The sequence below is a fragment of the Salmo salar genome, chromosome 26 (assembly GCF_965601325.2).
Source record: "Salmo salar chromosome 26, fSalSal1, whole genome shotgun sequence".
In the NCBI taxonomy this organism is placed as follows: domain Eukaryota; kingdom Metazoa; phylum Chordata; class Actinopteri; order Salmoniformes; family Salmonidae; genus Salmo; species Salmo salar.
Window position 1 is genome coordinate 2920248 of NC_138316.1, and position 21709 is coordinate 2941956.

The window sequence follows — 21709 nt, forward strand, 5'->3', positions numbered from 1 at the left end:
GAATGTTCTAGGAAGCTTAACAGCTACCTAGCAAGCTAGTTGACTGCCTTGGCTGGCCAAAAATGACTCATTTTGACAGTTGGCTCATCTTATCCTTTGACGCTTTAAAAGTGTTCTTTGAGCATTCAAAGCAACTGGGAAACGTCCATGGCAGAAATTGTTGTCATCTTAGCTTGCTACATAACTTCTGAGTGATGGGAAGCATGAGCACCACCACCAATTAGCCAACACCACTGTACACACACCTGTCGTTACTATGACTAGCATAGCCATGTCAGCAAATGACAAATCCTATTTGGTCACTTGTAACTTGCTATTTGGACAGTAAGTATTTCAAAACGGATTTGAAAAACAAAACTGATTTTAGCATTAAGGCCTGCAGTGTGAACAATTCTTTAGATGGGTGAGTGGTGTGGATTTCAGGAATTCTCAAAATCCTTCATTTTCTAATTGGACCAATTTTACACTTTGATAATATGATAATTGCATATCAACCAGTGAACCAACAGTGGCTCCAGGTTTTCCAGCAGCCGGTTTGGAGGTGTGCTGCCTTTTGTTTACAGTTTACAAGACTCTCTTCCTGGTACGCTAGCGTCACAGGAACCTGTTGACAGAGCCAATTGGACAAAGGTGCAATGTAAACAGGCCAGGGGAAAAGACCAGGTTGTTCCACAGTTTGAAAAGGGTTAATGTGGCTGAGATGGCAGATAAAGCTTATTGTGAACAACACCAGCCTCAGGTTATACAGCCCCCCCTCACCCACCCACCCCTCTCAATAAAGAGCAGCAGATGTAGACAATTACTTCCCCCTGTGACGCAGAGTGAGCTCAGGTCAGGGAGTGTGTACAGTATGTGTGCGTACGTGCATGTGTTTGTGAGGGGGCTATGACTACCCTATGAAAAAAGGGCAGCCACAAGAGGACTTAAATAGAGCAACAGGAGGATGAGATGACCACTTGTATCCGATGTGGATCTGCAGGATGTATCTGAAGGTAAGAGGTCTTGACTCAGGTCGAATTGGACTTAAGGGATCCTCAATACTTTACTATAGACCTAACTGAAATTGATGAGGATGAGGCTAATCCATTTTAGAAATGTTAATTATAGTTTGTTCTGTAATCATTAAAGGTGCAAATAATGCATGGAATATGACTCAACATGAATTGTAATGTTATCCATTGGTTTGTTCCCACCAGTTACGCATGGTAACCATGGGCTATATGATGTGTCAATATAGTAATGTAAGATGTCTGAAGATAAAAGTAAGCTATTTAGATTTCTCTGCAAACCTAATTTGCAGAAATTATAAACTTAATCCATAATCACCTCTGTTACTGAAAGACATCGTGATTTTCATAGAAGATTGGTACTGTGTGTACTGAGCCCTTTGCACATTTGTTCTTGACTAGCACGTGGTAAAACGAGACATGATGGAGCTGTGCGATCAGACGTTTGTTTAACATATGGACCAGTCCTTATTTACAGTATGTGAGCACCACGGCAGGCAAGCAGGCTGCACTTTACCTTGATCAGAACAGAACACAGCAGGCAGGGTTTGGAGAGGGCCCTGGAGGAAGTCTAATCCTATTGCTGAGAAGAAAAAAAAACATCCTCGGAGCCAAATGTCTCTCCAGAAATACCATGCCTGACCATCCAGGCAGCAGCCACCAGTTCACTCCATTAGCTACCACATCCCAGTTTATTAAATTGAAATGGATGGTGCATGAGTGGTGGCTGCAGGGCAGGGCAGGGATAGGTAACGTTGGAGGTAGTACACACGGAGAGATGAGACCCCTTCAGATCATTTACTATTACGGTTTTATATTTTCAGATGAAAAGACTATACCTGGAGTAGGTTATGTGTAGTTAGTTGAGGACTAACTCAAATGTAGTGGTGTAACGATAATGTACAGACACGGTTGTGGGGACATATTCTTGTGACTAAATTGGTAAACAAATGTTGATGTTGTCAAATATGTTTTAATAATCAGCATATCTGTTTCTCATCCGAAAAAGAGAACTGTTCTGTAGCTATTGGCCCAGGGAACGTGGAGAGCTATGCCACTATTCAACCCCTTGGCGTGGGTGCGGGAGTGGCTGCGACAGAGCAGAGGCTCCTCCAGACTGGTGCTGGTGGTCGTGTGTGTAGCCCTGCTACTGGATAACATGCTGCTTACTGTTGTCGGTGAGTCCAGACAACCCACACACACACACACATACACACACTTTCAAAAGTGCATGTGGCGTGTACCTTAGATCGGGCAGTGACATCTGCATTGAAAAAGGGACATCACACGTTTTAATATTTAGCTGCAGGGCCAACAGTGCAGCTAGCGTGACCATGGCAATTGCCTTTACCTGGCCTGACTTCGAGAGCACACAGAGAATAACTTGGTGCGACAGAGAGCAGTGCGACCACATTACCCCTCATGGAGTAGATCCACTGTGCCTCCCCGGTACTGAGACAAAAGGGTTGACCTCTCTTCCTTCTGCCTGCCTTTTAAAGTCCACAGTCTCCTCCAAACCCAAATGTGTCGTCTCTCCTCTCTCGCAGTGCCCATCATCCCAACCTTTTTATATGCCCTTGACCACCCGACACAAGACCCCTTCATCCAGCCCAGCACACAGGGGCCATCTGAGGAGGGCTTCACATTGGCCTCGGTCCACTCCTTCTATGACAACACTTCCTACAGCCTCAGAGGCTCTGAGAGCAACCTGTCTGAGGCCCTCCTCTTCAACATCTCCAGAAACTCCAGCCAGGTGAAAGGCAGCACATGCCAGGAGGACAGTGCCTTCTTGGACAAGGAGAATGTTCGTGTGGGACTCCTCTTTGCTTCCAAGGCTCTGGTGCAGCTTCTAATCAACCCCTTCGTGGGTCCCCTGACCAACAGGTACATGTTCCGGCTACACAGCAAGTGTTTTCTGTGTGTGACAAAATCACAGCTAGCTAGGACGGTGTTCAATTGCTCATTTATTGAAAATGAAGAAATACAATACACATTAGTTCTAATCATATCCTTCTCTTTTTCCCCAAGGGTTGGATATCACATACCAATGTTTGCTGGCTTCATCATCATGTTTGTTTCAACAATAAGTATGCGTGTCTGACACTGACACACACTTCTAACTTGTTACACACAGTTGATAATGAGATATAAATGAGGTAGTGATCTCTAATATACATACCATGACTGTTTCACAACTCCAATGTGTCATCTTTAGATTTGATTTTATCTTACCACGCTGGTTGTGTCTGGTGGTTGTCAGTGTTTGCCTTTTCAGGTACATACGCCTTGTTGTTTTTTGCTCGCTCTCTTCAGGGAATTGGTTCCTCTTTCTCCTCTGTGGCAGGTACTGTGTGTGGGTGTTGTGTTTTGTGTTTCACAATAATATCCTAACTCCACAGTGTTGCAATAGAAATTGAACTATTTTGTCCTAGCATCTTAATGTCTAAGTGAAAAGCATGTCTTCTCCTGTAGGGCTGGGAATGTTGGCCAGTGCGTACACAAATGATGAGGAGAGAGGCGTAGCCATGGGGATCGCTCTGGGTGGACTGGCCATGGGTGTCCTCAGTGAGTTACTCCCCTTACTCCCCCTTTCTAAGATCCTAGTGTTCCAGTGTGGCTCAGTTGGTAGAGCAGAACACTTGTAATGCCCAAGTTTTGGGTTCAATTCCCACTGTGGCCACCCTTACGAAAATGTATGTATGCACTACTACTGTAAGTTGCTTTGGATAAAATCATCTGCTAAATAGCAAATGGTTATGGTGAAATGTGTCTTATGCTACAACATGACAAACTTGAAATCATCAAGTGGAATATATGTAAAATCAGTTATTTTTTCTTGAAAATGTCTTTGACAGTTGGAGCGCCATTTGGCAGTGTGATGTATGAATTTGTGGGGAAGACTGCTCCTTTCTTAATCTTGGCTTTTCTTGCAGTATTTGATGGAGGTAATCAAGTTAAAACATTTCTTATAATATTACATCAAGAACTGATTTAATCTCAGTGCTATGACTGCATTGACTGGTTCAATACCGTTTATCTGTTACACTTTACATTACAGTGACCTTATTACATTGTAATTATTCCTGTAATTACAGTGCAACGAGTATCGTAATCACTCAGTACAGTGTAATAATGAGTAATTACAATTCTCGTTGCACTTGTACAGTACGGTCTGTACTTACAATGTACTTAAGGTTACTTAGGCTTAGGGTCAGTGCTAAGGTTAGAGTTATGCTTAGTTCAGTGTAATATGAGGAATTACTATATTTGTTGTTACACTGTAATTACAGGAGTAGTTACACAGTAATAAGGGCACTGTAACGTAAAGTGTTACCAGATTATCTCTTGTGTTTGTATTGTTCAGAGAGGACAAAATATATTCTAGGAATGTTCCTTAATGGCAACTGACTGACTCTCTAAACACACAGCGTTACAGCTTTGTATACTTCAGCCATCAAAGATTTCACCAGGAGTGAGTATACTTTTACCATCTCTTTCAAGATAAAAAAAATGTAATACACTCTCAAAATGAACATAACTGACTTGATCAAATCCCAATCACTGAAAATAGTGGGGCTTCATCTCAATTCATCTTTCCTTGATTTCTCAAATGCTATATCCCACCTCCCACCTCCACAAACCATTAGAGAAGAAAGCCTGAGGCGAGGGACGTTGGACCTTCTGTTCCAATACTGTAGAGTAGGAGGTGAGGAGCTAGGATGTGAGGAACCTCGGAAAGACAAATTCAGATTGAGCCAAAGTGTGTACAAATCAATGTAGTTCAAGATGCACCGAACAGAAGCCATCATTGCATTAAGTTACACATGCTGTCTTATTTTAGAATGTTGACGTTTCACAACTCCCTCACATTAGAAAAAAACAGACATTTTTTCTGTCTTTCTGTCTCCTCTGGCTTAACATTTCACATTAATTTACAGAGTGTGGAGGGCACTCCTTTGCTGACCCTACTGAAGGACCCCTACATTCTCATAAGCGCAGGTGAGACTGGGCCTTGACTGTCAGAATAACAAACCAGAGAAGAAGGCTAAACACAGAGTAAGTGTCCCTAATGTCACCCTATTCCCTATTAGTGCACTACATTTGACCAGGCCCTATGGGTGAAGTAGTGCACTAAATAGGGATTACGTTGCCTTTTGGGACGTAGACATAGTCATAAAACAGAAGTGAGCTGACCTTGGTGCTTTGGTTTCAGGCTCTCTGTGCTTCGCCAACATGGGAGTCGCCATTCTGGAACCCACACTTCCCATCTGGATGATGCAGACCATGTGCTCTCCCAAATGGCTGCTTGGTACGTTCCTGCGTTGTCTTTTTCTTAACAATTAATATTTTAGATTGCAATAGTCCTTCCTGTGCCTGACAGTGTTTTGCATTTGATTTATAGGTATGGCTTTCCTACCAGCAAGCATTTCTTACCTTATTGGCACCAATTTATTTGGTTTGTTGGCTAACAAAATGGGAAGGTAGGTTTTCGTTGATCTTCTCCCGTTATCTTCTATTTGTTCCTGCATACAGTACCAGTCAAAAGTTTGGACACACCTACTCATTCAAGGGTTTTTCTTAATTTTTTACAATTTTCTACATTTTAAAATAGTAGTGAAGACATCAAAACTATGAAATAACACATATGGAATCATGTAGCAACTAAAAAAGTGTTAAACAAAGCAAAATATGTTTTAGATTTTAGATTCTTCAAAGTTGCCACCTTATGACATGTTGACAGATTTGCACACTCTTGGCATTTTCTCAACCAGCTTCACCTGGAATGCTTTTTCAAAAGTCTTGAAGGAGTTCCCACATATGCTGAGCACTTGTTGGTTGCTTTTCCTTCAATCTGCGGTCCAACTTATCCAAAACCATCTCAAGAGGTTGGGTGATTGTGGAGGCCAGGTTATCTGCTGCAGCCCTCCGTCACTCTTCTTTTTGGTAAAATAGCTGGGTCATTGTCCTGTTGAAAAACAAATGATAGTCCCACTAAGCGCAAACCAGATGGGATGGCGTATCACTGTAGAATGCTGTGGTAGCCATGCTGGTTAAGTGTGCCTTGAATTCTAAATTAATCACAGACAGTGTCACCAGCGAAGCACCCCCACACCATCAGACCTCCTCCTCCATGCTTCCCAGTGGGAACCACACACGCAGAGATCATTCGTTCACCTACTCAGCATCTCACAAAGACATGGCGGTTGGAACCAAAAATCTTACATTTGGACTCATCAGACCAAAGGACAGATTTCCACAGGTCTAATGTCCATTGCTTGTGTTTCTTGGCCCAAGCAAGTCTCTTCTTATTATTGGTGTCCTTTAGTAGTGGTTTCTTTGCAGCAATTTGACCATGAAGGCCTGATTCACGCAGTCTCTTCTGAACAGTTGATGTTGAGATGTGTCTGTTACTTGAACTCTGTGAAGCATTTATTTGGGCTGCAATTTCTGAGGCTGGTAACTCTAATGAACTTATCCTCTGCAGCAGAGGTAACTCTGGGTTTTCCTTTCCTGTAGCGGTCCTCATGAGAGCTATTTTCATCATAACGATTGATATTTTTTGCAACTGCACTTGAAGAAACTTTTAAAGTTCTTGACATTTTCTGAATTGACTGACCTTCATGTCTTAAAGTAATGAAGGACTGTCATTTTTCTTAGCTTATTTGAGCTGTTCTTGCCTTAATATCAACTTTTTTTTAACAACTGATTGGCTCAAACTCATTATGAAGGAAAGAAATTCCACAAATGAAATTTTAACAAGGCACGCCTGTTAATTGAAATGCAATCCAGGTGACTACCTGATGAAGCTTGTTGAGAGAATGCCAAGAGTGTGCAAAACTGTCATCAAGGCAAAGGGTGGATACTTTGAAGAATATCAAATATCAAATATATTATGATTTGTTTAACAATTTTTCAGTTACTACATGATTCCATATGTGTTATTTCACAGTTTTGATGTATTCACTACTATTCTACAATGTAGAAAATAGTCAAAATAAAGAAAAACCCTTTAATGAGTAGGTGTGTCCAAACTTTTGACTGGTACTGTATCAATGATCAATATATAAAGCATTTCTCCATCTCTTTAATGCTAGTCACTCAGTAAAGGAGATCTCATGTAAGCCTATGGGGGTTGTGTGAATCGGTGTGTGTGTGTGTGTGTGTGTGTGTGTGTGTGTGTGTGTGTGTGTGTGTGTGTGTGTGTGTGTGTGTGTGTGTGTGTGTGTGCAGGGGCGGACTGCCCAAAATGGGCCCAGTCTACCTCTGTGTGTGTGTGTGTGTGTGCGTGTGCGTACGTGCGTGTGTGCGTGCGTGCGTGTGTGTGTGATGAAGTTGATGATTCGCAGTCAGGAGAAGGTATTTTTCTCTCCTCAGGTGGCTGTGCTCCATGATTGGGATGTTTATTGTTGGCATCAGTCTCCTTTGCGTGAGTATTATTTCCTATGCACTTTTTTGGCTCTGCAAGATCACAAAGTAGTTCAATGAATAACCATCATATTTCTTGTCCTATAGGTTCCTTTTGCAAAGAACATCTATGGTCTTATTGGTCCAAATGCAGGCCTGGGGTTTGCTATTGGTGGGTGCTAATGTGTTATATAGAAACACATATGAATGATGGTCTGAATCACCATTACAACTATGAACTGTCTGCTGTGTGTATTAGGAATGGTGGACTCCTCTATGATGGCCATAATGGGATACCTGGTGGATATTCGCCATGCCTCGGTCTACGGCAGTGTTTACGCCATAGCTGATGTCGCATTGTGTATGGGTTTTGCCATTGGTGAGTGATAATTCCTTTGTTGTCTGCTTCTACACAAATACAGCAAATACAGTAAATCACTTGGATTGTATGACCCAGCCCGGTGGTCCCAGCGATTCAACTTTTCCTAGCTTCTCTGACCCCGCAGCATCCTCTGTCTCCCGTGTTGTTGTGATCCAGGTCCTTCGATAGGGGGCTCCTTGGTCAGGGCCATTGGATTTCCTTACCTCATGGTATTCATCGGCATCATCAACATCTTCTACGCTCCCCTGTGCTTCTTCCTGCGTAATCCTGCCATCAGGGAGGAGAAGATGGTGAGTGGTATTTCCTATTTGCTATCCCCTGGCTCCAGTCATAATCCAGACCCACCAGAATGTCTGGACCAACGTGTTCTAACACATCCTAGGAGGTGAGGTTTGCAATCCAATGTGTTTGTATCAGTGCCAGCTAACAGAGAATCAGCCCTCACATATAGTGGGAAGGTGTATTAGCCAAAGGTATAATTGTAGAAAAGATAGTGCCTCATTGATGTGGGTCTTTACCGAATAATTATGATCATGGTTTTAAAGATGATGGTCATGCACTTCAAAGATACAGTCATAACAGAAAATAAGGAATAAATTATTAGAAAGTAATAATATCCAATTAATTATTTAATAATACAAATAGGAGTATAAGAGTCAAATATGAAAACAAAGATGATTTCCTACTCTTGTAAAATAATTGTATGCCCCGAAATCAGGGCCCATGACAATGTTTTACAAATGTCTTATGTGTCTTGTAGGCCATCATAGACCAGGAATGCCCGCTGCACAGGAAGAGCTACAACACACAGAAGGAGTGTCGAGAGTTCCCTTTGAGTGACGAGAGCGAGGAGGAAACAGAGGAGTAACATGCTCCTTGTCAACCCAACACACACATTTTTTTTACAGTGAAAGAGCAGAGGCATTGTTCATAATGCCTTTGAATTGACATGATGTCTAGAAAATGCATTTTGTTAGCACTTATCTGTATTCAAAGTTTCCTAATGACCTCTGTACTTAGTTTATTACTAGAAATAACAAACAATGGCACCTGTGTTTTTAATATGGCATGTATAGTGACAGAAGTGTTTGCAATTTATTTATTGTGTGTGTGTGTGTGTGTGTGTGTGTGTGTGTGTGTGTGTGTGTGTGTGTGTGTGTGTGTGTGTGTGTGTGTGTGTGTGTGTGTGTGTGTGTGTGTGTGTGTGTGTGTGTGTGTGTGTGTGTGTGTGTGTGTGTGTGTATGCATGAACTTGGTTACTTTCAGTTACTCTCTGTCAGATTTCTGTAAATAATTTCGCTTAATGTACTAAGAGGTAAAAGGGACACTTGTGCAGGCTCAACAAACATTAAAACCTACTATAAGCTTGAAAATGATGTCTTTACATGCATTTGGCATTTGATTGTAGCTACGTTTATGTTCATTTGTTGAGCCTACCGTATGAATCAGTAGCTTTCAATGTTTGAAATATGAACGTCAAGATATGTTCAATGTGTATCCGGATAACTAATTGGTCTAGATCTAGATCAATGCTTATTCCTAGGCCTATTCCTAATTGCTGAATATAACCTATCCACGATCATGAAAGCGGATTATTTAATTCACAATGCTCGACTAGAGAACAATGTTTGTTCAGAGATCATAAAAGCTCAGAGCTTTTAGTTCAAATGCTGTAACATGTAATATCAGCTCTTCTAGTGTGTCTCCCTGTATCAACCAATCGGCTGCTGTCTGGTATAGTGCAAGAGCTATCTCACCTCACCTTTAATTTCCTCTTTGGCTGTAGCAAGGCTCTGTCTCTGTCCCAAATGGCACCCTATTCACTATGTAGTGCACTACTTTGACCAGGACTCATAGGGCTCTCGTCTAAAGTAGTGCACTATATAGGGAATAGCCTAGGGTCCCATTTGGGACACAACGCTGTGTTGGGTCGGTTTACTTCTAACCAAGCAGTGGAAATTATGAACACAAAGAGGCAAAGATGAGATAAAGAGAGCAAGATTGGCATCATTGTGGCTCAAATGCCTCAAATCTTCTTGGCCCACATAAATAACATATTGCAAGTGCATGTGATGTGATGTGATGCAAAACAAGTGCATGTGATGCAAAGCAAATTGTCAAAGCCAAAGTGTATATTTGATTGCACATTATAAATGCTAAATGAAGTCTTATTAAATGTATCTGGAAAACAAAATAAAAAGTAAACTACAATGAATCAAGTGGAACACTCCAGCTTTATACTGTAGTTTGAATAAAGGAAAGTTTCACCAGAAGACTCAAATGAGAGGCTATTTCAAAATGGTGGAAGTTTTATTTGAGACACCACATTTTATTTTACCTTTATTTAACTAGGCAAGTCAGTTAAGAACAAATTCTTATTTTCAATGACTGCCTAGGAACAGTGTGTTAACTGCCTTGTTCAGGGGCAGAGCGACATTTTTTTTTACCTTGTCAGCTCAGGGATTCAATCTTGCAACCTTTTGGTTATAAGTCCAACACGCTAACCACTAGGCTCCCTACCTGTTTGTCTAAACAGTATATTATTTTTCACATTATTTCCTCACTCAATCAATATATGCATGTTTTCATATTGTGTTTTCCCATCAATGATGGTCTTTTCCCCTCCTCTTAGGCTGTAAGCTTGGCCAACAGGCAACTCCTAGGCTGTTACTCTGAGATGACGGAATAGGAACCTGTTTGGCTTTCCAGATAAATGTGTGTGATAATTAAACACAACTGCGTCATACATAGACTGGTACAAGGATGGAGATATCACATGTGATCTATCCTGGACATCGTCACTACCCAAATGAGTCAAATCTGTCATTGTCTTTACTTGTGGTCAAACCAATAGAACACAAATAAAAAAGGCATTGGGATATGAAGATTTCCATTACATTTACCAGTAGATGCTATGAAAGTCCTCATCAATTGCATTGACATATTTTGGAATTATAACCAAACTTAATCATGCATTGCCAGACGACATTACTTCTCTTAGATTATTTTACAAAGGGATTTTACTGTTTGAGTGTAGAATTAAACATAGCTTTGCCTTAAAGGGACTATCTGTAATTTCAACAGCCTGACCCTGAAATTTTGGTTGGTAAGCTCAAAAAATATATATATTTGTCACAAGCGCCGAATACAACAGGTGTAAACCTTACCGTGAAATGCTTATTTGCAAGCCCTTAACCAACAATGAGGTTTTAAATTTTTTTTAAGTTAATAAAATATTGACAAAATAAACGAAAGTAAAAAAATTAAAGAGCAACAATAAAATAACAATAACGAGGCTATATACACGGGTCACCGGTACCGAGTCAATGTGCAGGGGTGCAGGTTAGTTGAGGTAATATGTACATGTAGGTAGGGGTAAAGTCATTATGCATAGATAATAAAAAGGGGGGGTCGGGGGCCTCCCGAGTGGCACAGCGGTCTAAGGCACTGCATCACATTTGCAAGCTGTGCCACTACAGATCCTGGTTGGAGTCCAAGCTGCGACCGGGAGACCTATGGGGTGGCGCACAATTGGCCCAGCGTCGTCCGGGTTAGGAGAGGGCTTGGCCGGCAGGGATGTCCTTGTCCCATCGCGCTCTAGCGACTTCTGTGGTGGGCCGGGCGCATGCACGCTGACACGGTCGCCAGGTGTACGGTGTTTCCTCTGACACATTGGTGTGGCTGGCGGGCATTGTGTCAAAAAGCAGTGTGGCTTGGTTGGGTCGTTTTTAGGCTTTTAGAATGTTTACAAATGTATTAAAAACAAAAAACAGAAATGCCTTATTTACATAAGTATTCAGACCTTTTGCTATGAGACTTGAAATTGAGCTCAGGTGCATCCTGTTTCCATTGACTATCCTTGAGATGTTTTTACAACTAGATTTTTTATTTAACCAGGCAAGTCAATTCTTATTTACAATGACAGCCTACCCCTAACAACGATGGGCCAAATGTGCGCCGCCCAATCACAGCTGGTTGTGATACAGCCTGGAATTGAACCAGGGTCTGTAGTGATGCCTCCAGCAGCTTAGACCGCTGCGCCACTCGGGAGCCTCATTGGAGTCCACCTGTGCTAAATTCAATTGATTGGACATGATTTGGAAAGGCACACTCCTGTCTATATAAGGTCCCACAGTTGACAGTGCATGTCAGAGCAAAACCGAAGCCATGAGGTCGAAGGAATTGTCCGTAGAGCTCCGAGACAGGATTGTGTCGAGGCACAGAACTGGGGAAGGGTACAAAAACATTTCTGCAGCATTGAAGGTCCCCAAGAACACAGTGGCCTCCATCATTCTTAAATGGAAGAAGTTCGGAACCACCAAGACTCTTCCTAGAGCTGGCCGCCCAGCTAAAATGAACCATCGGGGGAGAAGGGCCTTGGTCGGGGAGGTGACCTTGAACCCAGTGGGGACTCTGACAGAGCTCCAGAGTTCCACTGTGGAGATGGGATAACCTTCCAGAAGGACAACCATCTCTGTACCACTCCACCAATCAGGCCTTTATGGTAAAGTGGCCAGACAGAAACCACTCCTCAGCACATGACAGCCCGCTTGGAGTTTGCCAAAAGGCATCTAAAGGATTCTCAGACCATGAGAAACAAGATTCTCTGGTCTGATGAAACCAAGATTGAACTCTTTGGCCTGAATGCCAAACGTCACGTCTGGAGGAAACATGACACCATCAGCTGCAGGGACTGGGAGACTAGTCAGGATCTAGGGGAAAATGAACGGAGCAAAGTAAAGAGATATCCTTTATGAAAATCTGCTCCAGAGCACTCAGAACCTCAGACTGGGGCGAAGGTTCACTTTCCAACAAGACAATGACCCTAAGCACACAAGCAAGACAACACAGGAGTGACTTCAGGACAACTCTGGGTGGCCCAGTTGTATACCTGTTGTATTTGGCGCATGTGACATACAATTTGATTTGATTTAACTCTACAACGTGTCGAAAGCATCCAACAGGGATGCTGGCCCATGTTAACTCCAATGCTTCCCACGGTTGTGTCAAGTTGGTTGGATGTCCTTTGGGTGGTGGACCATTCTTGATACACATGTGAAACTGTTGAGTGTGAAAAATCCAGCAGCGTTGCCGTTCTTGACACAAAACGGTGCGCCTGGCACCTACTGCCATAACCCGTTCAAATGCACTTAAATCATTTGTCTTGCCCATTCACCCTCTGAATGGCACACATACACAATTCAAGTCTCAATTGTCTCAAGGCTTAGAAATCCTTCTTTAACCTGTCTCCTCCCCTTCATCTACAATGATTTAAGTGGATTTAACAAGTGACATCGATAAGGGATCATAGCTTTCACCTATGTTAGGTTCTACATAACAAGGTAAAAAATTACGGACAACTATAAAAGCTCAAACCAAGTTTATTCACCCAGTGGGTCAGACAGCTGAACAAAGACATGTTCCCACCAGCACAAATACAGTATGCATACTCCAATTTAGGTGAACTCCTCCTTCGCTCTAAACATTACATCGTCATTGCTAGAAAGGAAGTTAAGTGATATGGGTAATAAACTGTTCCTTCTCCCTTAATATGACCTGACCTTACCTGACCTCGGCCCCCATTCCTCACTAATCCACGGCTCTCCACCCTTATCAGTGACCGCAACCAAGCAATTGCCTTTCCTTTACTCAGTACATTACAAGCCCCTGGCTCATATCCGACCTTAATTGACTCCACCATATACATTCTTCCTACAGATAACCATTAACTTCTGGTGTAGCAACCAGACTGTGGCCCTTCCTTTCCATTGGATACCTGATGATGAACAATATTACAAGTTTAGAAGTCAGAACCCATCACCTAGATTCACCAGGTCAGTCACCTATCTTATGGAAAGAGCAGGGCCGAGATTCACAAAACCTGTGAATTTCTTCTTAACTGCAATTTTTCTTCTTAACTGCCATTTTTTCCTTAACTATAGACTTATGAAGAAAGTTAAGCAAAGTTGCTATTCGTCAAAAAGGTTATTGGAAATGTTATTGTGCTATTTCTTATGTTTCTCCTTAAGCAAAACGTTAAGACAAAATTAGATTATTGAAAATAAAGTTATTGGATTTGTTCTTAATTCCAAGATAGCTAAACCCTTGTCTCCAAGATGGCTAAACCCTTGTCCTAAACTCTGGGCAGTGAGAGAATAAGATCATGAAAGCAATAGAAGATGTTTAATTCACTCATTAATTATTTTAAACCATTAAAATCATTAAGATAGTGTTGAGGAATTGCACTTAAGAACTATCTTATTAACTTTTTTAGAAGCTTAAGTTTTTCCATAATAAGTGTTTTGTGAATTTAGGCCCAGGTGTTCATAATGTTTTGTACACTGTGTATATGTAAACTATACGCTTTACTTTTGAAATACACTATACAATTTGTTTTACTAGTTATCAGTTTTGAGCTAATTGATTGAGTCATATTTAGTATGTATTTTAACAAATTACAAGAAAATCATATCAAAACTTATGTGAATAATACATTGTGAAAAGCAGATACTTAGATGTAATATGTATGCCAATTGTATGATTGATTTGGTGCAGTGAACAAGTGACTTTGTGAATATGTTTGTTGTACTCAGTCAATTGAAAATGTACTTGAAAATGTACTTGTTTTGAAACACGTCCCATTTTGATGATCTGTTGATTTATGTGCTAATAGTTGTGAAAATGTACCACATAATTGCACCAGTGATTGAAGAAAACTGTAAAAAAAAAAACCTGGGAGAGCAGGAGAATGCTTTTGTATGTTACTCAATCCCATTGACATCCTACTACAGTATAACTTCTCTCTGTTTGCCAAAATGAATCAGTTTACAGTGTATGGTAACACTTATTTTGATAGTCTGTAGAGCATCGACAGATGGACAGTAACATTTCAACTAACTACTAGCCCTTACCCTATACTTAACCCTTAATCTTACCCTAACCCTTATTCTAAACCTAATTCTAACCGTAACCGTAGCAAACAGTTGCTTATCAACACATAGTTTATTAATAGTATGACTATCTGTAGTGCATCTACAGATGGAAAATCCGGACTATCCAAACAAATGTGACCCAGTGTACTGATTAAAAATTATTTAATGAATCGAATATACACTTAACCCGTTCTAGCAGTGCATTGTAAAATACACCATAACTTTCAATTGTGTCTCGTTCCATTGTGCCACATGATTTCTCCATATAGCCGAATGGCTTGCTCCGTTTCAAGCATAGTTTCAAGCCATTTGGCTAATAGCTTTTAGTAAAAATATAAAGTGAAATATAACCCCTACCCCTAACTTGAGTTCACTGTCGATAGCCGTTTACAGTATGAAATGCTCAGTCTGAAGCCATTCAGCTATGGGGTTCAGAGCCCTATCATAATAATACAAGTCAAACCAACCTTTAAAGGTTTGATTTACAACCTCTGGGGTATAACGTGTTGAGCAAAGTGGTATAGGACCTTCTGACAGTAAATATAACCCCTAACCCTAACTTGAGTTCACTGTCGTTAGCCGTTTCAAGTGTGAAATGCTCAGTCTGAAGTCATTCGGCTCTGGGTTTCAGAGCCCTATCATAATAATACAAGTAATACCAACCTTTAAAAGTTTGACTTACAACCTCTGGGGTATAACAGGTTGGCCAAAGTCGTATAGGACCGGCTGACCCATATGATGTGGATCATTGTCATGTTATTTGATATGCTGTATAAGATTCAGTAAAAATAACACCATGGTGGCAATAAAACTTTATAAAGGTAGTTTATAAATGTGTAGAATGTGTGTGTTTTGGGTCCACGCCGGTAAGTTAACCAACCTTATATAAATTAGATACAAGGATTGTCTTCTGAATAACAGGTCAGGGCATAACAGGTCAGGGCATAATTTCCATTCTGCTTCAGGCAACTTTGGTGTTAGGCTTGTATTGACAATTTCTCTCCGTCATGCCCAACCAGTGCAGTTCAGAGTTGCTTATCCAATGTTCACTAGATCTATCAATGTAATTACACCCAACACAATGTTTAAAAACATTTTTTATTAAAAAACAATTCATTATGGATAAGTAATAATGGAGTTCATTGCAACTGCAAGGATGCCTGTGTATGACTGGAAATTACAACGTGATAAATTGTAAGATAATAAAGTATGTTCTTCATAATCAAAGACAAAATACAGGTTGACTTGCTGACTACATTTACAGTACACTTTGAACAAATAACATCAAACAGATGTGTTTTTAATTTAGCGTCTGCACTGAAACACCTCATCCATAAAGTAGTGTGATAAATGAGCTTACACAAATGTACCCATTTTCTAATTCTGAAATGACTCTTTCTATTTTCAAAATCAGCAGACACATTGGCCCAAAAGAAAACAACAACAAGTGGTGGATGGCCATATATAGCAAAGCCCACCGTTGCCTCTAATGAGAGCAATGGCCACAATGGGTATCTGTTCAAAGGGAATGTCCTGATTTTCTAAAGGAATGGGTCAAGCCACTGCCTGTACTGTACATGTCAAAGTTGTTCATCTCAATGACCAAGACATTACAATTCTGCATTGAAACATTGTAGAAAGCATTGCATCTTACTTATTGTGAACTTGATGCCACGGCCTGCCTCCAAAAATGGTAGATAGTTGGTCCACCTGGCATGCCCTTTACCTCAATGACCACCTTATTGGCAGCCACAGCCATGTATGGAACTCTGCCAAGTCCACCTGCTTCATTTAAACCTAAACAGAATTAAGGCTTTAGTGAAGGAAGATCAAGTGTACACATTATTTCAAGCTTCTACCAATGATCCAGAAATCAAGAAATCTGCAATATCAGCAATGTAAACCAACAAGGCACAGTTACCACATATGTTTTTATAAATCAAATGTCAACCCTTGTATCCAGAACTCTTCCTGTGACTTTTGGAGGTTACATTTTTTAAGCTTGCTTAAAAGCGGGGCAGGACCGTTATTTAATTGTTGAATCACATATATACAGTACATTTTAATAGTTACTTCAAATAAAAAGATACATACTAGACTTCTGGTTTAATAAGGCTTGTACTCCTTGCATCCTAGCCTTGTCAAACCCCTTTGACTGTCAAGCTGCAGGTTTGCCTAGGTGTAACAATAAAAGAGGCACAGTACTGTATGAGTGTATTTAAAGGCATTATAGATGTACAGATGTAGGATCTTAATTTGAGTCAGTTTGCTACAGCAGGAAATAATCGTGCAGTAACAGGAAATGTGAATTGTTCTGTGGATTATAATGAATTGACAGGGGTTGATCGGGGGTTGATACATTTTTCGCAAAGGAAAATCAAGTCTGATAGATTTTTTTAAATATGTGTACCAGAAAAGTGTACAGAAAACTGGCCCTCAATAAATTCCTTTGCCCTCCCAGATGAGGTTGTGCTGACTGGTATGGGGTCATCGGGGTTGTGGATAAGGAATTCTGTTTCGACTCCCATACACTCCAACTCGATAACCTAGCAAAACATTTTGTAGAAATAGACAAGATGAATAATAAATTATATCAAATGTAAAAAAAAATACAATACCTAAAAATCCTTATTGGAAAAGAGTTGGCGAAAAGACTGAAATCCTTCCATAAGAAAAATGCCTGTCTGTAACATCTGCTTCCAACTCACACCCTCAAACACATAGATCCCCTGAACACAGCTCACTTTCTAGCCCACGCTCTCAAACACCTAAATCCCCTGAATGCAGCTCACTCTCCAGATCCCAATCGCCTGAATTCTAATCCCCTGTTTGTCATTGTCACACACATTTTACATCATTTAGCAGATACTCTTATCCAGAGCAACTTACAGTAGTGAATACATACATTTCATTTCATGCATTTTATTATTTTTTATACTGTCCTCCCGTGGGAATCAAACCCACAACCCTGGTGTTGCACACACCATGCTGGCATTGCAAACACCATGCTCTACCAACTGAGCCACAGGGAAGCTATTTAGTTCAGTTCTTTGCACCCCATCACTGTGAGGTATTGTTTGTTTTGTGACACGTCTTTCAGAGCGTGCCTCCTCCCGTGTATGATAGTTTTTGCCTGCCTCACTAATGACTCATTTTGCCTATTCCCTGCCTGTACTTTAGCTTACCGGATCTCCTGTTATCTACCTATTGCCTGATCTCCCGGACTACGTTACTAGCCTTTTCCCTGCCTGTACTGTTGCCCTTTTAGACCCCCTGTGTATGACCTTCTGCCTGCCCCTGGACCCAGCTACCTGCCTCCTCCTGTGGTCCATTGCAATAAACACCTGCTGTGCCCTGCGCTTGAAACCAGCTCTCTATCTCCCCTCATGTTCTTTACACTGTTCTCTGTATCTTAAATATGTTTCTCATATCTTTTTATTTCACCTTTATTTACCCAGGTAGGCTAGTTGAGAACAAGTTCTCATTTACAACTGCGAACTGGCCAAGATTAAGCAAAGCAGGGCGACACAAACAACAACACAGACTTACACATGGGATAAAAAAAAACATACAGTCAATAACACAATAGAGAAAAAGTCTATATACAGCATGTGCAAATGAGGTAAGATAAGGGAGGTAGACAATAAATAGGCCAAAGTGGTGAAATAATTACAGATAATGGGGTGCAAAGGAGCAATTTCTTAAAATTATAAGTAACAATATGGGGATGAGGTAGTTGGATGGGCTATTTACAGACGGGCTATGTACAGGTGCAGTGATCTGTGAGCTGCTCTGACAGCTGGTGCTTAAAGTTAGTGAGGGAGATATGGGTCTCCTGCTTCAGTGACTTTTGCAATTCGTTCCAGTCATTGGCAGCAGAGAACTGTAAGGAAAGGCAGCCAAAGGAGGAATTGGCTTTGGGGGTGACCAGTGAAATATACCTGCTGGAGCGCATGCTACGGGTGGGTGTTGCTATGGTGACCAGTGAGCTGAGATAAGGCGGGGCTTTACCTAGCAAAGACTTATAGATAACCTGGAGCCAGTGGGTTTGGCGATGAATATGAAGCGAGGGCCAGCCAACGAGAGCATACAGGTCGCAGTGGTGGGTAGTATATTGGGCTTTGGTGACAAAGCGGATGGCACTGTGATAGACTGCATCCAATTTGTTGATGAGTGTTGAAGGCTATTTTGTAAATGACATCGCCGAAGTCGGGGACTGGTAGGATGGTCAGTTTTACGAGGGTATGTTTGGCAGCATGAGTCACGGATGCTTTGTTGCGAAATAGGAAGCCGAATCTAGATTTAATTTTGGATTGGAGATGTTTAATGTGAGTCTGGAAGGAGAGTTTACAGTCTAACCAGACACCTAGGTATTTGTAGTTGTCCACATATTCTAAGTCAGAACCGTCCAGAGTCGTGATGCTGGACGGGCGGGCAGGTGCAGGCAGCGATCGGTTGAAGAGCATGCATTTAGTTTTACTTGCATTTAAGAGCAGTTGGAGGCCACGGAAGGAGAGTTGTATGGCATTGAAGCTCGTCTGGAGGTTTGTTAACACAATGTTCAAAGAAGTGCCAGAAGTATACAGAATGGTGTCGTCTGCGTAGAGGTGAATCAGAGAATCACCAGCAGCAAGAGCAACATCATTGATGTATACAGAGAAAAGAGTTGGTCCGAGAATTGAACCCTGTGGCACCCCCATAGAGACTGCCAGATGTCCGGACAACAGGCCCTCCTATTTGACACACTGAACTCTATCTGAGAAGTAGTTGGTGAACCAGGCGAGGCAGTCATTTGAGAAACCAAGGCTGTTGAGTCTGCCGATAATGCGGTGATTGACAGAGTCAAAGCCTTGGCCAGGTCGATGAAGACGGCTGTACAGTACTGAATATTATCGATGGCGGTTATGATATCGTTTAGGACCTTGAGCGTGGCTGAGGGGCACCCATGACCAGCTCGGAAATCAGATAATGTGTCCGTGCTTACTGGGGTGCACAACGGGGTGCACAAGATTTTAAAGGAGGAATGTGCATTTCCCAATTTGATACTCATCTGCTGTGTGTGCCATTCTTTACAATTGGCTGTCAGTGCAGCATCCAAAGAAACCATACCTAGGAGTGTTGAGTACTTAATCAAAGAAACCTACAACTGGTTTTCAATTTCCCAAAAACGGTGCGAGGCGTACAAAGCAGTGTATGCCACCATTAATTGTGGCCAGAAACCCCTGCAGATCACCAAAGTGTGTGCCACATGTTGGCTATCGATTGAACCTGCGGTAACTCGTAAATTGAGCCAGTGGGAAGAACTGAAACTCCACTTTGAGTTGACCAATGCCAGTGAGCGTTGTTACATGGCGGATGTGCTCCACTCCATGTACATGGACAAGACCATCTACGTCTACCTGACATTCTTGAAATCAATACTGTCCAACGTACAAGTTGCAGTGAAGTCATTTGAGGGAGAGCAAACAGATCCTGTCAAGCTTTTGGACAATCTGGTACACCTCTTAACATAAATTTGCAGCAGAGTAGTCAACCCTATGGCAAAAATTGATGTCCAGAAGGATGCCATTGATGGACATCTCAGTACATCACCGTACCTTGGGTACCTTTTCGAGAGCACGGTGTACCAACTCAGTCTTGCACCAGAGGATGAAAAGGTCATTCGGAGAAAGTACATCAACTACATTGTTGCTTTAAGCAAGGAGCTGCAAGCAAGGCTCCCAGACAACCTAGAAACCTTGCGAAACATGGCCTTTTTCAGTGTTAAGGGAATGCTAGAGCACAATAAAGGCACCACTGAAATTATTAAAATAGCTGAGCTACTGGGGTACCAGCCCCAAACAGTTGATAAAATTGTTTCCCAATGGAGAAACATCCATCTGTTTAGGTGGGATTCAACTGAAAATAGAGTCGAGTTTTGGAGTGAAGTGAATAACTACACTGACTCTTCCGGGTCAAATCCATTTGAAAAACTGTGCAAAGCTCCTTGCCACACTCAAATGCGGAGGTTGAACGGCTGTTCAGCCAAATGAGTGTGGTCAAGTCAAAGTTAAGAAATAGAATGTCACTGCACACTCTCAACTCCATACTCCTGGTGCGGTATGGACTGAAGCTGGCTGGTGATACCTGTTACCAGTATAAACTACCAAGTGAAGTTCTGCAGCAGTTTGCACCACAGCAGCATACAGCTTTAAGGCCACTCCATCCTCTTCTGCTGGTTCCAGCTCCGTGACAATGCAGTTGGACAGTGAAGATGAAGAGAATTTCCTTGAATCTATGATTCATGATATTTAGTACGCATGCAAGGAGTGGACTTTCTGGAACTGGTGGAGACACACAGCTGATAGTGGCAGTGTGCACTGCAGTGTAGGGGAGAACAGTGGCAATATCTGGAGGAACACATTGAGCAGCTAGCCAGCCAAGCAGCACAACAACCCGGAGAGAGCTGGAGAGAGATGCCTAGCGCACACATCATTATTTGAGTTAAGTTGCTTGTTCAATAAGATAGCATATTTACCTTGTTATTAGCATGTACCTAGAATTGTTGATCAGTTAGGTAGCATGTTAACTAACTACAAATACACTGCTTAAAACTATTCTCAGCCAAAAAAGAAACGTCCTTTCACCGTCAACTGCGTTTATTTTCAGCAAACTTAACATGTGTAAATATTTGTATGAACATAACAAGATTCAACAACTGAGACATAAACTGAACAAGTTCCACAGACATGTGACTAACAGAAATGGAATAATGTGTCCCTGAACAAAAATGGAGTCAAAATCAAAAGTCACAGTCAGTATCTGGTGTGGCCACCAGCTGCATTAAGTACTGCAGTGCATCTCCTCCTCATGGACTGCACCATATTTGCCAGTTCTTGCTGTGAGATGTTACCCCACTCTTCCACCAAGGCACCTGCAAGTTCCCAGACATTTCTGGGGGGAATGGCCCTAGCCCTCACCCTCCGATCCAACAGGTCCCAGAC

The 21709-nt window shown here is 41.7% G+C and overlaps 1 protein-coding gene across 1 annotated transcript; it reads left to right on the top strand.

Annotated features, from left to right (window-relative positions):
• Nucleotides 1-869: 869 nt before the first annotated feature.
• On the top strand, nucleotides 870-10021 carry slc18a1 (solute carrier family 18 member A1). The gene is made up of 16 exons (XM_014174874.3): nucleotides 870-992; nucleotides 2017-2185; nucleotides 2555-2891; nucleotides 3036-3094; nucleotides 3268-3351; nucleotides 3480-3572; nucleotides 3863-3952; nucleotides 4436-4479; nucleotides 4946-5006; nucleotides 5221-5316; nucleotides 5410-5488; nucleotides 7383-7434; nucleotides 7521-7584; nucleotides 7672-7791; nucleotides 7951-8084; nucleotides 8555-10021. The coding sequence occupies exons 2-16, from the start codon at nucleotides 2059-2061 to the stop codon at nucleotides 8660-8662; spliced, it is 1548 nt and encodes a 515-aa protein (XP_014030349.1). The 5' UTR covers nucleotides 870-992; nucleotides 2017-2058; the 3' UTR covers nucleotides 8663-10021.
• The last annotated feature ends 11688 nt before the right edge of the window (nucleotides 10022-21709 follow it).